The sequence below is a fragment of the Malassezia globosa genome, assembly GCF_000181695.2.
Source record: "Malassezia globosa CBS 7966 chromosome Unknown mgl_sf_2.1, whole genome shotgun sequence".
Taxonomy (NCBI): domain Eukaryota; kingdom Fungi; phylum Basidiomycota; class Malasseziomycetes; order Malasseziales; family Malasseziaceae; genus Malassezia; species Malassezia globosa.
The window spans coordinates 926,734-941,918 of NW_001849872.1; the positions used below are offsets into that span (position 1 = coordinate 926,734).

General features: G+C 53.5%; 7 protein-coding genes across 7 annotated transcripts; 4 read left to right on the forward strand and 3 right to left on the reverse strand.

The window, feature by feature from the left end:
• Window positions 1–147: 147 nt before the first annotated feature.
• Window positions 148–1,638, reverse strand: MGL_1263 (uncharacterized protein; the record flags this gene model as incomplete). Its single annotated transcript, XM_001731943.1, has 3 exons — window positions 148–1,137; window positions 1,189–1,361; window positions 1,395–1,638. The coding sequence occupies 3 exons, from the start codon at window positions 1,636–1,638 to the stop codon at window positions 148–150; spliced, it is 1,407 nt and encodes a 468-aa protein (XP_001731995.1).
• A 289-nt stretch (window positions 1,639–1,927) lies between these two features.
• MGL_1264 (uncharacterized protein) lies at window positions 1,928–2,830 on the forward strand (the record flags this gene model as incomplete). The annotated part of the gene is made up of 2 exons (XM_001731944.1): window positions 1,928–2,007; window positions 2,251–2,830. 2 exons carry the CDS (start codon window positions 1,928–1,930, stop codon window positions 2,828–2,830), a joined length of 660 nt encoding a protein of 219 aa, XP_001731996.1.
• Window positions 2,831–4,080: 1,250 nt separating this feature from the next.
• MGL_1265 (uncharacterized protein) lies at window positions 4,081–4,587 on the forward strand (the record flags this gene model as incomplete). The annotated part of the gene is made up of 1 exon (XM_001731945.1): window positions 4,081–4,587. The coding sequence occupies one exon, from the start codon at window positions 4,081–4,083 to the stop codon at window positions 4,585–4,587; it is 507 nt and encodes a 168-aa protein (XP_001731997.1).
• Window positions 4,588–4,640: 53 nt separating this feature from the next.
• MGL_1266 (uncharacterized protein) lies at window positions 4,641–8,984 on the reverse strand (the record flags this gene model as incomplete). The annotated part of the gene is made up of 1 exon (XM_001731946.1): window positions 4,641–8,984. The coding sequence occupies one exon, from the start codon at window positions 8,982–8,984 to the stop codon at window positions 4,641–4,643; it is 4,344 nt and encodes a 1,447-aa protein (XP_001731998.1).
• Window positions 8,985–10,335: 1,351 nt separating this feature from the next.
• On the forward strand, window positions 10,336–11,481 carry MGL_1267 (uncharacterized protein; the record flags this gene model as incomplete). Its single annotated transcript, XM_001731947.1, has 1 exon — window positions 10,336–11,481. The coding sequence occupies one exon, from the start codon at window positions 10,336–10,338 to the stop codon at window positions 11,479–11,481; it is 1,146 nt and encodes a 381-aa protein (XP_001731999.1).
• Window positions 11,482–11,897: 416 nt separating this feature from the next.
• Window positions 11,898–12,977, forward strand: MGL_1268 (uncharacterized protein; the record flags this gene model as incomplete). The annotated part of the gene is made up of 1 exon (XM_001731948.1): window positions 11,898–12,977. The coding sequence occupies one exon, from the start codon at window positions 11,898–11,900 to the stop codon at window positions 12,975–12,977; it is 1,080 nt and encodes a 359-aa protein (XP_001732000.1).
• Window positions 12,978–13,400: 423 nt separating this feature from the next.
• On the reverse strand, window positions 13,401–15,059 carry MGL_1269 (uncharacterized protein; the record flags this gene model as incomplete). The annotated part of the gene is made up of 1 exon (XM_001731949.1): window positions 13,401–15,059. The coding sequence occupies one exon, from the start codon at window positions 15,057–15,059 to the stop codon at window positions 13,401–13,403; it is 1,659 nt and encodes a 552-aa protein (XP_001732001.1).
• Window positions 15,060–15,185: the final 126 nt, after the last annotated feature.

A 15,185-nucleotide genomic window follows, 5' to 3' on the forward strand; every position in this document is an offset into this window, starting at 1 on the left:
CTCGACGCTTGTGTTTGAGGTCGAACTGCTTGCCATCAACGGTAAGGCATAGGGGTCCTAGATAAGCCTAATTCAATTTTTTCTTCTCTTCTGGTGCATACTTGTTTACAATTTCTATGTCGCGATACAGAGACAGATGGGTAGAAGCTAGCGCCTATGGCTGGCGACACGCCGAGCAGACGTCGGGACATCAGATGTGGCGGGCGGTACGCCCGACGTAGGTGCGCGAGTTGGTCGAGCGCTCCGTTTCGTTTTATTCTTTGACTGTTGCATACGTCGCTCTAGACAAGCATCACAATACCAGGTGCCTTGAGGTGGCTTGGACAAGCCCACGCAGCCGAGATGGAACCATTCGCGTTCGCAGTCGTCGTCATCACATCCGATCATGTCGCCATAGCTCACATTATTACAGAAACAGTACCTCTGATCGTCCGCGTCGTCACGATTTGATCCTGCACTTGAGGCTTTGCTGATCCGGCTGCGGGAGGTGGTTCGTGGCGCATCGCCTTGGGAGGCATGGTCCACTGGCACGGACGCATCCACAACACGACGGCCACTCCAGGTCGCACTCCCAGACGTTGTTTTCGATGGAGCAACTGGCTCCATAGGTAGGGCAGTGCCACGAGTACGAGCGCGATGATGTGTGCGTGCGAGTCGATCGGCACTATTTCCTGTAACGAACAATTCACTTTGCTCGTCACTGCTTTCGCCCTGATCGGTCTCTTCATGGTTGTGATGTCGACTGGCTATTTCACGCCGCTTCGGGTGCGGGTTTGATGCGTTATTCCTCTGCGTTTCTGAGCTTGAACGCGTAGATGACTGCGAAGAGACTGAGTGGGGTGGAACTTTACGCTTCTTGCCAGCCCGAACAGCACTCTGAGAGTCCCGTTCGACAGGCGCGCGGCTTGAAGACACATCAGGAAACGGTGCAAATGGGTATGAGGCGGATGCAGAAGCCATATCAACAGGGGGATTCACAGCGCTTGGTCCAGCAAGTGACTCGCCATGATTTGGGAAACCAGAAAGGTCAGATAGGTGTTTGTACTGGGCGCGACTTTCTCGCACATATGGCGCAAGTGCTGATAGAGACGTGAGAGAGCGCAAAATAGATTCAATGTATTCGGTGTGTGAAGCTAGCTGCAAGAATGCGTTAATGGGCTGAAGAAGAGGGTGACCCAGCGAACGTACCATATCACAAGTGTTGACAGCAACGCGAATTTTATCTTCGCCGCCCATTTTGTATGCCCGAGCTTCATCAGCCGCCTCTTTGAGTACCAGAAGACGCTCTCCAGGAGATACATCTGGGTTCTCGATCACGGATGCAAGGTGATTGAGCCGGTGTGCCAGTGAGCCCAAGTGAACTGATGCTTGTCAATGAAAAACCATTTACGCACCACCTAATACTGCATCAAGTTCTCTGAGATCCGAAAAAATTCGCGTGGTTTCCATGGGAAGTGCATCAAGTGCATCAGAATAAGTTACGAGTAGCATAAACAAAGCAAGGTCGTCCTCGGTAAGAGGCGCTTCAGGTACACGAGCTTGGGAAAAAAAGGGGTGAAGACTGTCCAGCGTCCCTGAAATGCCAGGCTGCATCCCTGATGGAACTCCGTACATTCCCGCGTATTCAGAGGGCATCATGATATGGAACCAAGAGAAGGTGGTTGAACTGAGCTCAACAGAAGTCCTTCTCACAGAACCAGGTAGCGAACGCAATCAGAACCAAGGCACCATATATGCAGGTAGCCCACAAATTGGTTCTCCACATCATGGTGGAGACTCGACATTGACGGCCAATGAATTGCCGCTGCCAGCACGTGTTGACCGCAAGGTACGATCGGCCGAGCAGGCAGACTTTGACGTGGACAAAGACCCACAAAAGGGCGAGAACCGCAGTTCAGCATACGGTTTCACCTCACACCTTTTGGCCATGTCCCTGCCAGACTTTTCTAACGCTGACACGCTCTCGAAGTTCGAGTCGTTCCTGACCTCGAAGTCGTACATTGATGGGTATGTGACTGGTGAAGTGCGTGCTGTTGCCTGCGATGAGCGTCACATGTGCACGGTGGGATGAACCGTGCTTTGGTCCGTGTTGCTGAGCCCAGCGGCGTAAGACACCGCGACTCTTTCTTGCGTTGACGAACACAATTCTTCCAAGCCTTCTGACCAGCTGTACATGTGACGCTCAACAGAGCCGCAGCCGCCTTTTGTATTGTAGTCTGCGTGCATGGATCGGGGACTAACTGAAGACAGTCACGAGCCTTCGCAGGCTGACGTGGCCGTGTATGAGGCCATCAAGTCGCCAGTGGACAGCAACAAGTTCCCTAATGTGTCGCGCTGGCAAGAGCACATCAAGTCGTTCGAGGCTGAGCACGCCAACCTCAAGGGCGACAAGTCGAAGGCGGCTGAGCTTCTGAACTTCGGTGCTGCCGCTGGCGGTGATGATGACGAGGTCGATCTGTTCGGCTCTGACGAAGACGAGGTCGACCCTGAGGCTGAGCGCGTCAAGGCTGAGCGTGTGAAGCAATACGAGGAGCGCAAGGCTGCGAAGGGCCCTCGTCCTCCAGCCAAGAGTGTTGTAACCTTTGACGTGAAGCCATGGGACGACGAGACGGACATGACGGCTCTCGAGAAGGAGGTGCGTTCGATTGAGATGGACGGTCTCGTCTGGGGTGCCAGCAAGCTCGTGCCTATCGGTTACGGTGTGAACAAGCTCCAAATCACGATCGTTGTTGAAGACGACAAGGTGTCCATGGATGACCTGCAAGACCGTGTGCAGGAGATTGAGGACTACGTTCAGTCTTCGGACATTGCTGCTATGCAGAAGCTCTAAATAGTTCACATTTTCTCTTATTCAATGCTAATGAGTAGCAACATAGCGTTGTTCTCTAAAAACTACACTTCAATCATGTATATTGTGATGACGGATGGTCGATGAGCTAAGGTACTACTTCCCATGAGCCTTTAAAGCTGCTGGAGGAAATCAGCGAGACCTCCGCTCCTCGGTTTCGACGGCGCAAGTTTCTGCTGCCTATCTTGTTCCTTCTTTTGCTGAAGCAACGCACGTAGACCAGCTTTGTTATCGGACTGCGTGCGCTTGGATGCGCATACTGCAGACGGTGGTAAAGCTAAACGAGCTGAACTTTGTTCGTTGCTGTGGATGACGGAGATTGGTAGGGCCTTGTGCGATTTTCCAGTCTTTGTCGATACGGCTGCTCTATTGCCAGAGGGCACAGACGGCTTCGACGAGACTTGTGCCCCTAAAGTGGTTCTGAACAGAGGCTCAGAGATGCGACCCGCTAATATATTGGCTTGCTTACGATTTCTGTGTCGCACACTGGGAAATGCACGCGCACTTGGCGGTTTGGTGCGAGTGCACTGAAATTGACAGAGCGTGCATTGCAAAGATGTGCGAGTCGAGTGCATTGACTTTGCATTGCGTTGTTGCTGCCGCGCGCGCCGAGGGCGACTTTTGTAAATAGCAGTAGATCCCATGACAAGAGGAACGTGGCATTGCGGACAGATAGGATTGCATAATTTGTACCAAGATGGGAGATATGAAGACGGCGAGCTCTTAGTGATAAAAGATGGACTGGCATACATGTGTGAGTCGTTGCCCCATAGCAGCGTAAGAGGCCTTCCGAAATTTGCTTCGTCTCCCACCTGTGCCACATGCGGCAAAAGCTGCGTAAATGAAGAAGCATGATGTTGTGACAGATTGGGAGCAATGTGGACGAATGAGCGCGCAATCGCATCCTTCTGCAACGCGTAAGCGATAGCACCATCAGGGCGATGAGTAGCGGCTTCTCGCGCTCCGGCACTCATAGTAAGGCATGGACGAAGTTTTCCTGCACAAAGGTTTCAACGAAAGAGAAAGGCGGACTGCACCAAAGTTCACGGTGAGCCCTGATGAGTGCAGGCACGCGTGTGCGTGTAGATGTGGGTGTGGATGTCATCACGTGATCACGCCATCCTCATTCATCCATGAACAGGCGTCAATCCTTCGGAAGAGACGAGTGAACAAGGCTTCTTGTTGGTTCGTTCGCTCGTTCGCTTGTGGCCTCTGGGTGTGTGTGAATCAACATGTGGCGAGCACTACGAGGCATCGCATCAGGATTCGTTCACACAGCGGCATGGGCCCGCGCGCCTGCAATGGCGACCATGCAAGTATACCCAGTGCGTACGCTCAAGACGACGCCTGTATGGAATGTGACTCTGCAACAAGCGATGCGTGGGGCGCGACGACCACACCGACCACCAGTTAATCGAGTGCCTGCATTGGAAGGATGTCCCTTCGTGAAAGGCGTCTGTACGAAAATTTTCACGACGAAGCCGAAGAAGCCAAACTCGGCGATTCGAAAAATGGCGCGTGTACGGCTGACGAATGGCCGTACAGTGACGGCGTATATTCCTGGTGAAGGACATAATCTCCAAGAACACAGTGTGGTCCTTATGCGAGGCGGCCGTGTGCAAGATGTACCAGGTGTGCGCTACACACTTGTGCGTGGTGCCCTGGACTTTGGCGGTGTAGTAGGACGGACGACGTCACGGTCCAAGTATGGCGCAAAGAAACCGAAAGAAACCATCTAAGTACATAGGTCTACGAAGTGCGCATGTAGGAAGTGCGATTTGTTTTTATTAGCTCAATATACTCGACCAAAGTGGCGCAACAAGCTCTCGCGCTCGGGCTGGCTGCGCATTGTCTTTTCGATCTCTGTCGAGATGTGACGAATCCATAAATCTCGCTCCAGGACAGTGCGAGCGCGGAACGTGTATTCGGTAGAATCACGACGAGCAAGAGGAGTGGCAGAATGGCCGGACAAGTGCTTGGGTGGATTTGGATCTGGCACAGAACGCACACGCAGAACAAACGAGCACTCCTCATGCGACTCGGAGCTCGTGAGCCCATCGCGGTACAAGCGCGGGAGCCGCTCGTGGACTTCGTGGATGTCATGAGCGCCAGTGCGAAGTGTAGGCGCTTCGTCGTCAAGGAGGTCGGAGGACCGATCGCCGAGTTGGCCCGTATATACATAGGCATCGCGGAGAATGATGGGGCTGCCCTTGCGGCGGTACATGATACCTGCATTTTGACGCGAGGAAGATGAGCGCGTGGACGACATAAGCTTGAAACCGTACATGTGGCCATTGCACAATACAAAGATGCGGCGACGGAAAGGGTGGCGCACATTGGTCCGCCAAAACAAGTGCCCACTAAGACTCACTGCACGACACTCGTACATGCGACACCAGTTCCATAGGTACGGCAGCGATAAGAGGGAGACATCTTCGGCTTTTTTGGAGTTGTAGATGAGATTCCGACGGCCGCCGGACGCATTCATGATCATGCGGATGTCCGTCTTGCTTCGGCATCGCCAGTACACAGTCAGCATGAACAAGTGGACGATCCACTCGCGAGCCAGTGCAGCACTCGCACACTCAAAGATGACTTCGCGCCCATTGTCCAAGTACAGATGGAACTGGCGCATGGAGCGCAGTCCGGAGCGATCATTCAGCAGGAAGTCGGGGTCGAGCTGCTCATCGCAAAAGTTAAGGCGCTTTTCGATGGCCGTGCGCGTGCCGTCGTAGTCGTGAACCCATTCGACTTCCGGCATCGACGACGACACGCCGGACTCGCGATTTGTGTGGACCATATGGCGTTGGAGTTCGGTGGACAAGACCACGTTCGTGCCGACATGACCAATCGCACACACTTCGCGCAGATCGATGAATCCCTCGCTGAAGCGAATCTGCTGCCATTCACGCGTGCGCTCGTACCTGCAGAATTGCTGGATGCGTTCATAGATCCGCTCTTTTCGCGTTGCGCCTTGCACGGAGCCGAGCGGCACGCCAGCAAATTTGTCCGGCACGCATGCATTGGACTCACGTAGCAAGAAGATCAGTCCATCGTGCACGCTTAGATAGACGCGCGACGTGGCACTGGACAATCGACGCAGGCGGCCCACAAAGCCTTCAACAGCACATGGCTCGCGCAACGCGCATCCGCTGGGATGCAATACTTGAGTCGGATAGTGGTTGTTCATCACGAGCTCAAGCACTGGCGCACGTCGCCGATTCGTCAGCAAGGTGCCGGCGAGGACGTGCCAGTAGCGCGGAGCGCCATCAGCCGTCTCGCTGTACTGGACCCAGTTGTACATTGTGCCAGAGCGCCAAACAAAAGCGGGCTTGAGTCCGCGCGAGCGCACATCTTGGACGAGCGAGGCCCACTGCGGCACCGCCTTGACGAGACGCTCGGCCGCACCTATAAGTGCCGACGCCATATATCCCTCGTATTCTTCGAGTTGTTCGTTGCGGGGTACATCCAGCAGCACGTCATATTCGCGCGACGGACCGCGAATGTCCGGCAGCGGCGGAATGGGAATTCGCACACGCATCGAGATTGACGGCAAATACACAAAGAGGTGTGGAGGCAACGTGCCGCCCATTTCTCGCCAAAGAAGCCACATCCAGTCACTTGAGATGCTGAACGTGCGCGCGTTAAAGATGAGGATCGTCGAGCCATGTCTCCGAAAAGGGAAGCGGCCTACGGTGCTCTCGGACCGCGGGCATACAAGGCAAAAGAGTCGGTCCGTCTCTGAATACAAGGACAGCGACGATTCGCCCGGGCGTAGTGATACAGTGTACCGCGGTTTGAGCCGCTCGGCATCGCCCAGCAGACGCCCACGGATACTGGCCTCGCTCCACAGTTCGAGACGCCCAGGCCGCAGAACCACGACGTATTCGGCCCATCTGTACGAACGGATATCATAGCGCCGGGCCTCGAACTCATCAAAGTCGGTGCCACTGACGTCATTCGATGCCACTTGCACCTTGACAAGCATGCGGTCGCGCTTGTAAATCGCAAATGAGTCCGCTTGGACCGGTACAGCTGCGGGCACGGGAGCCACTGTATCGCGAGACAGTACTTCGTCAACGGGCGGGGGCGACAGGTCGCCTTGGCCGACAGGAATCTGATTCGAAGATGTGATGTGGTTCTTGACAGGTAGCGCGGACGACAAGCCAAGAAGGTCGTTGTGCGTCTGCGATGGAGTTTTCAGCAGGTTCACAGACGGCTCCGACCCTTTGGACGGCGACGGTGGAGCGTGGACAACGGTCTCGGATGTGATCCGTTCCGACTCTCTATGAACGCGCACGTCTGACGTGGGCTCGGCCTCAAGTGACTCGAGTGACGCCATGGATGCGGAGCGTCGCCGCGGCGGTGCAGGCTCAGGAACAGGTTGGTCTCGTTTCTTGTGTCGATGTAGGTTCAGCCGCTTTTCATGTGGTTTTTTCGTGCCGTCAGACGGATGCTCGTGACGGCTCAAATGCCAGTGATAGCGATGGTGTTTCGTCTCCGGAGATGCGGGAACGGCTGGTGTCGGTGATGGCACCGGAGAAGCTGTGTCGGATCCTAACGGCGACAGCATAACCGCATGCGGCGAACACTCATCAATATGCATAGGGGGACGCGCACCTTGCTTGTTTGAGTGTGCAGGTGACAATGTCTCTGCTTCGTTGGGTATGTGTAATCGGGACAGAGCGTGGAATGCCGAGGTCCCGGAATGTTGGCTGCTCGAAGGTGCCGGCGTGTCAGGCAGCGTGTCAGGCGGCGTATGCATGGCCATGGATTCACCTGCCCCCGCTGGTGCCTGTGGCGCCAGTGGTAAAGGCGCCGATGATGGCTGGCTCACCATGTTGGTCAGTTCAGCCCGCTTCGACACAAGTTCCTGCTCAAGTGCGAGCATTGTTTGCGACGGTCGCCCCACTTGGATCGATACTGGACCCTCGTGTTCCAGTTGAGACCGCGTCTCGTCCCATCGTGAGCGATCCTCGATCTCGTTCGAGTCGCGTTTCGGTGGCAGCGCAAATTTCACGTGTGGTTGCGCACTCCTACTGCGTGACTCCGACGAGGCACGCTTATTCATGGCTGACAGCAATGTGGGCACGCGTTGGTTCCTCTTACTCCGACCACGACGGATGGACGGAGATAACCTAGGCGACAGACGGATGGATGACGGTGCTGATGCAGGATATGCACGTTCCTCTTCTGGCTCTTCTTCCAACACACGCTCAAAAAAGGTTCTGCCGACCTCGAATGAGGTGCCCACCATTTTTTGGTGTACGAACGAAATTTCAAGTCTAGAAATGAGTCCTTTTCGCTCTTCTTCCGTCAACTCGACATCTTCGCTAGGTCTGGGCGCTGAAAATGGCGTATCCCAAATGAAAGGCGCGGCCATAGGATGAGGCGACAGTAATCGTCGACGCTGGCGGTTCCGTCGCTGCCACAGTTTGAGTTTTCGACGCAAATAGATCGAGTCTGAATCGTCGTATTGAGTGCGTGATTCTATGCTGGGCGTGATGTTGCGTCCAGGCTGACTCATGGATGTGGCTGGTGGTGCTGGTGGCGGTGGTCCTAACGGCGAAGCCCGTACTGGCTGTAGCGGTGGTGGTGGGGCTGGCGATAGTGGCGATGATGGAGTTAGTGACGGTGGTATAGTTGGCGGGGTAACGGGGTCTGGCGTCTTTGGCGTCATCACTGCCGCATTATCTGCATGTTCTGCTTGGTCTGCGTGTGCATCGTAGGAAGGTTGGTCCGCGACCCAGTCCAGAGGATCCTCTTGAATCGAGGCCAAGTTCGATGGCGATGCGAAAGGAAGAGGCGACAACGAGTTCAGTGAGAAGGATGATGTGCTTTGTGTCCGCTTGAGACGCGGGCGCAGAGAACGACGTCTGCCTGATCGACGTTGCATGAACGAGCTCCGTCGGCGCGATAAGATAGAAGGTGCAGCAGAGCTCATCGGGGAGGCTGGCACGTCAGGCGACTCTGATGTGGGTAAGATACCACATCTTTCAGCTTCATGGAGCAATGTTTGATCGGACACGGATGTTGCTGGGAGAGGCCCCAGCACGACACGCCGAAGCGGGTGATCCGCATGCGAGTAGCAACTAATCTCATAGCATATTTTTCGTGCGTCACGGTCCGATTGCATGCCAATACCCTATCACGAATAGGTCTGGCTATGCAGTGCGGAGCGGTAATGCGCGCCCCTGTTGGGAAATGGGGGAGGATCAACACCTGAACCAAGAACTGTGTGTCAGTGGTGAGGTCGACTCCCCCGCCCGTAGTCAAACTAGCCTGGGCCCAACGGACACGCGTTTCTAATACCTGTGCGGTTGAGCCTATTCATGTGGAGAATACCTCCACTACGTCCAAAAGGGTCTAGCATGGAAAGGAGGACGCAAAGTGAACGCGGTTGGCCATCGAAGAAAGTGCAAATGGGCCCAATTCTGCCCAGATGCACCTACCTAGATTGCAGAGCTACGACGCAGGCGCCATTCATTGTCAGAAGCGCTCACTCTAGCATACTAAAATTGCCCCACGAGTGCCCAGACACTCTTACGTGTTGACGGAGCCTTTCTGCCCCGTCCATCTCTGTACTGCCGAGAAAGCTTCTTCATCTGTCAGACATGCCACCAGGTAAAAAAGCAGCTCATAAGCAGGTTGCGCCAAACTCGTTCGAATCGTGTATGGATGCAGGCGTTGAACAAGAGGAACGTGGGGAACGTTTTGCCTTAGGCGCCAAAGCCGAACGCCATTACCTGCAGGCTCTGGACCTGTATCGTCGAGCAGCAGGATATGATCCATCTTCTGTGGATGCTTTATATAATGCGTATGTATAAACGTGGGAGGAGTTGACTTATGTACCAAGCGCACGCGTTGACTATGTCGTGGGCACACAGTTTGCCTTGCCGCCTCGCGCACACGCCGTGCTTCTTGATGCGTGTAACTTGTACGCAGCGGCGTTAGAACATGCTCCTCTTGCGCAAGATGAAGTACCTTCTGCATCAAGACTGGACGTCTTATCCAACGGCGGATACGCGCTTCACGCACTTGCTGAGCTTGTCGATGAATGCGGCACCTATGGCTTAGATACGGCTTGTACATTGGCTGCTCAGCGAGCAGGTGTCGAGCAACTACCACTGCCTGTTGCGTTGTACGCAGCAGCTGCTTTGTGGTTCGATCAGGTGGCTCAGGGACAAGGTCTGGTACTTCATCAATCGCTGGCAGCTGCCACAGCGGCTACGGTCTCAGGTGGCGCATCGTCGACCGAGTCGGTCCCTGCGGCACCACCCACATCTTCTTCTCTAGGCAACGAGGACCAACAAGACTCTGTCTTCACGACTTCTCTCGTGGCACCTGCCTCTTTGCTCGAGTCGCTGTATGATCAGATCAACAGCAAACTCGCGCTGATTCCTCATACACAAGACCCAACTTCTCTTGATCAAGTGACAAATGACGTGGGACATCTACTCTCCCGGGCCGAGACATTCGTACAGTCCATGCCACCCGGATACGGTGCAATGCAGAGCCCCACGGGAGCATGGGACGAGCAAATGCACGCTCTTGACATGGCAGCACTCTCTCTACAAATCATGACCATTGAGCAAGCGACTGAATGGAATGCTTGGCCTTCCTCCCAGGCGCTGCAAGCTATCGAAGACGCCGTGATGGAACGTGCATCCTCAATCCTTGCATCTGCTCCCCCTGCGCAGTCTCTCACTGCCGTACGTCTTGGTGCCGAAGCTGAATCCCGCATTCAACAGTATGAAGCAGATGTCTCTCGCTTGTGCGATTTAGGAGACAATGCTCATGTACTTGCGCGAGTACGCGTCCAACTTGCTTCTTGTAGCGATGATGAGGCCTCCTCTATGTGTTCGTCGTCATCATCATCTGCTGAACGCGCTTGGCTTTTAGCAACTTGTGCTGCCAAGTGTATGCGCGCGGCCGCAGCAGCGTTGGAGACGCCGAATCCACCGATCGGGCGAAGTACCCGCTTATCGACAGGCTGGGCTTCGAGAGATGCTGCCAGGGGACTTGTCTCTAACACATCCACGAGCATTACCCGTCATCGTGCATCTATGTACACCGAACTCTCGCGAATCTCACTCACCCGCTGTCATGAGACGCTTGTTGCTCTCTATCCGCCTGCATCTGAGGCGCGACGCCAGCTCCTAGATCATGCACGCATTTACGCGCGCAGAGCACTTGTCGATGACGGTTTGGCATGGATGTGTCAAACAACGGATGGACCCACAAATCGTGGCCAAGTCAGCATCGCTGCACAAACGCACACGCCACCGGACGGTGGCTGGGAAAGCTTGTCTCAGGATACTGGTATCTTGTTGCAGTACGTGCGTGCGCTATGGAAACGGAGCATTGCTCTGCCAAGTGCCCAAGCAGATCGCGAACTTCACATGGCATTGATTTCCATCTGGTCACTCACGCAAGTGTCCGAAGCGTATCGTGCCATGATATGTGAGCCTGTGCGTATTCTGCACGTGCTAGAGGATCTGGCGTTTTTGGACGACTCAGAACGCACGTTCTGGGACTCGATATGGCGAAACATCATCATGTCGCCAGACTACGACCCAATCGACCACCCATGGACGATCGATGCAGCATCCAGCAACACGGCTGCATTCTAAGGCTCGAGTACATTCGCACGCGCCATCCTCATGGGAAAGACCTCGTGTGTGTGCCTTTATGCAAGTGTGCCTTCGGTGTCGGCAGAACTGGGAGCTAAATAACGCCCTTGATTATTCCAACCGCTGCAGTCACCGACACATTTACATAATGCGGCATCAAGGACAGTTTGATTTTTCGCCGCTTTCATGCATGTCCGTCCACGTGGTAAAATTGCATAGAAGAGAGAATGACAATTTCGAAAGCCCTAAACGGCAGCGGTGCAATCATAATCAGCACGGACAAGACATAGGAAATAGAGCGGAGTTAAATTTAAAACAGCACACGTATGATTTTTGCTGACCAAAGGCCGATGATTGCTGCTGTTGATTTTCATCCAGCACACGTCATTTTGTACGAAGTCTAGCCATAGTGGCTCATGTCACAGCCAGACGCAAGCAAGGTCTCAGAGAGACTTGCACCGCCATCAGTTCAGGACACGCAAAGGATGAAGCGAGCCCGCCCTCCTTCACCAAAGTCGCATGCACCAGGCGTGGAAAATTCACGCTTTTCCCAGGGTTTGAGCGCGTCGATGCCATCGTCGGCTGCTGATGCTCACAGCTCAACAAGCTGGAGTCCTTCTTCCAGCCGTCTGCACGGTCTTAGTTCTAGCTCCCCTGACTCTGTTGAGCCCCCACGAAAAGGTCCTCGATTAGAGCCACGCGCTTCCTCGCATGCAGACATAATGTCGGAGTACCAGCCTCTAGCCCCGCACGCCTCTATTGGTCAGCGTCGAGCTCAAAGAGCACCCAACAAAGTTCCCAGCCTGTATTTATCGTCTAAAAGTAACGATCGCTCAACCTTGTATGATCATGATGTGCCTGAACCAGCGATTCGCAGTGCACCTCCGCAACAGCGCCAATTCGGTCCCGATGCACGGTTGCCACCTCCCTCATTTCTCTTCAAGGCCAGTGAGCGGGATATGTCCGAAAATGAGGAGCTGCAAAAGCACCGGCATTTACCATATCAGCCACACGAAATTCACGGATATTTGCCGACACCCGGCGGTACGCCCCGTCTTTTTTGTCCCCAGTACAGTGCGCTCCCATCTCCTGCTTACCACACGTCTCGGATAGACCCTTACGCTGCCCGTTCAACCCGGGAGCGCCACAGCATTCAATACGAGCTGGCACGCCGGGCTTCCGATCCTCATGCTGAAACTGACTTCGGAACTGCTCGACCTCGTTCGCCAATCTCGAAAAAGGCTCACTTCCTGTCACTCTTTTCTGACTTCTTCGACTCCTTGTCAGACAGTCGAACTCTGAAAGCCACATTAGAGCACCAAATTCGGGCAAGTAATACCCTCCTGCAGACTCTGCAGCGGTCAAGTGAGGTTCTTGAAGAGGCTGTCGACCAACGTCTTCAGCGGGAGACGAAAGCGTGGGAATCACGCTTTATTCAGATGGAAGCCCGGCTGAAGCAAATGGAGGCACGTCTCGATACACAAATGCATGAGTAACGCATACATTCTCATAAAGGACGTCCCTTCAGCCCAATAAATGTCATCATTCACCGCATTTAAGGCGCTGCCCATGCGCTTGTGAAGACATTCGTATTTTGATGTCTTTGCTGACCAGATCAACCGCATTGAAAGACCCTATATAATTATATTAATGTGCGTCACTATTTTCATTGACTGTCGTAGAACCCCAATAGGAAAAGAATCACAAAATACACGCTGGACCTGCTCAGACAAGGTAATGCTGCGACAACAGCAGACAGGGGGTAGGTGGGTATATAATTGCACAAGAACAAAGCACTTGTGATTTGAACGAAAGATAGACAAGGAAGGCTCTCACCTTGTAGGGATGCAGGCGTTCTTCCCCATTGAGCCTGAGTCCTTAGATGCAGCCAATTCAAACGCTCAGGACGACGCCTCTGGCTACTTCTCCTCATCCTTTACCCCTTCGTCCAGTTTGGCAAGTTGTTCCGGGCTCATGGTGCTGCGAGGTCCATGGTAATGCCTATGTGCATGCGCGACATACCAAATTAAAGAGAGGAATAGCACACCAAGCATAATGACCCAGGAATAATTGAAATTCTTCTCGTCAATTGGCATCTCTTGAGGGATACTCAGAACTGTGCATTCAAATATGGTCCAGAGAATAGCAATTCCATTGATCAGGCGTCCAAAAAATCCACGTCCAAGCGTGAATGGACCCGGTTTAAACATGACCTCTGGGTGATCTTGGAAAATTTGCCGGCAAACAATCGGGATCAAATATGAGATATCCATACCCAACGCAGCCAAAGCGAAAATGGCATTGATGGCATATTGCGAGATGAAGCCAAGCAAACCCAGAATAATGCAGCACAACACAACGAGCCAAACGGCATTAACTGTTGTGCCAGTGCGTTTGTAAATCTTGGCGAAAAAGCCTTTATCAGGAAGACCATGATCACGCGAAAAAGCATAGAAGGAACGCGCATTCGCTTGCATAGCTGTGGTCACAACAAAAAATGCAACGAGACAAACAAAAGGCCAAACGACAAGGAATCCGACCTTGTGCATACGATTCACCATGATTTGTGCCATTGGAAGTCCACCTGGCATGTCATCCACATCTTGATGTACGACGTCGCCGGAGGTGATCACCAACACAATGTTCAGAAGCCAGCCCACCATACCTGTGCCTGCAACAGCTACCATGATAGCCACGGGTGCTGCGATGGAGGCGCGGTGGACCTCTTCTGATATGTGAGCCGTAGCGTCGTAGTCGGTCATAACAAACTGCACAGACAAGAGACCAAACAAGAAAGAAATCGCTGTGCCTCCCTGGCCTTCCCAGCCAGACTGGTTAATGATCGTTCCGAACGTGTAAGAAGGACCCCACATTTCATGCAGTGGTGTCGTAGCAAGGAGCGTGATGATAATAACGAACGTAATGCCAAGGTTCACGATTACATAGCCACTTGTCATGCGCGCCAGAGTTTTTGAATCCAAGGAATTGATGATTCCGTGAATAACAAGAAGTGCATAGTACAGACCAACGGTTTCATGCCTGTTAGCCGAAAAACTACCGTCGGAAATCACATTTGCCCAAGCGTAAATCATTTGAGCCAAACCGTACTCTGTGCCCGCAATACCGGCAATCTGACCAGTCAGGTTCAGCCAACCAGTCACCCATGCCACAGTGGCGCGGTACTTGTGGGGGACCAGAAGGCCACTTGCAGAGTACAGACCACCGGCCGAAGGGGAAGCCGAAACGAGCTCAGCGATGGCTGTGCCTATAGTCATGTTGAAAATGGAACCCATGAACCAGGCCCAGACCGTGCTTGCAGGACCACCGAGCGTGAAGGGACTAGCAAACGTGGTTGCAATAGAAGAGACAAGACCCATAATGGCGAACGCAAAGGATATAGTTGAGAAGCTCTTGAACTCACGAGCAAATTCTGAACGATGCCCGACACGCTGTGCAAGCGCCGCATCATCGTCATCCAGAACTTCGTCACCGAGATTACTGACAGGTTTTGTGACCACGCGCGGGTTGGCGTCGCCAAAATCGGCTTTGTCGTCCTTCTTCACATCGACGGCACTCATGGTGGTTGCTGTGCAGAAAAAGGAAAGTTGCAAAAAATTTAACGACGCAAGGAAAACCGCCTATCCCCCAAACAATGCATTCTAATTTGTTGAAAGGCGATAGATGTACTAATCGATTCAATTAAG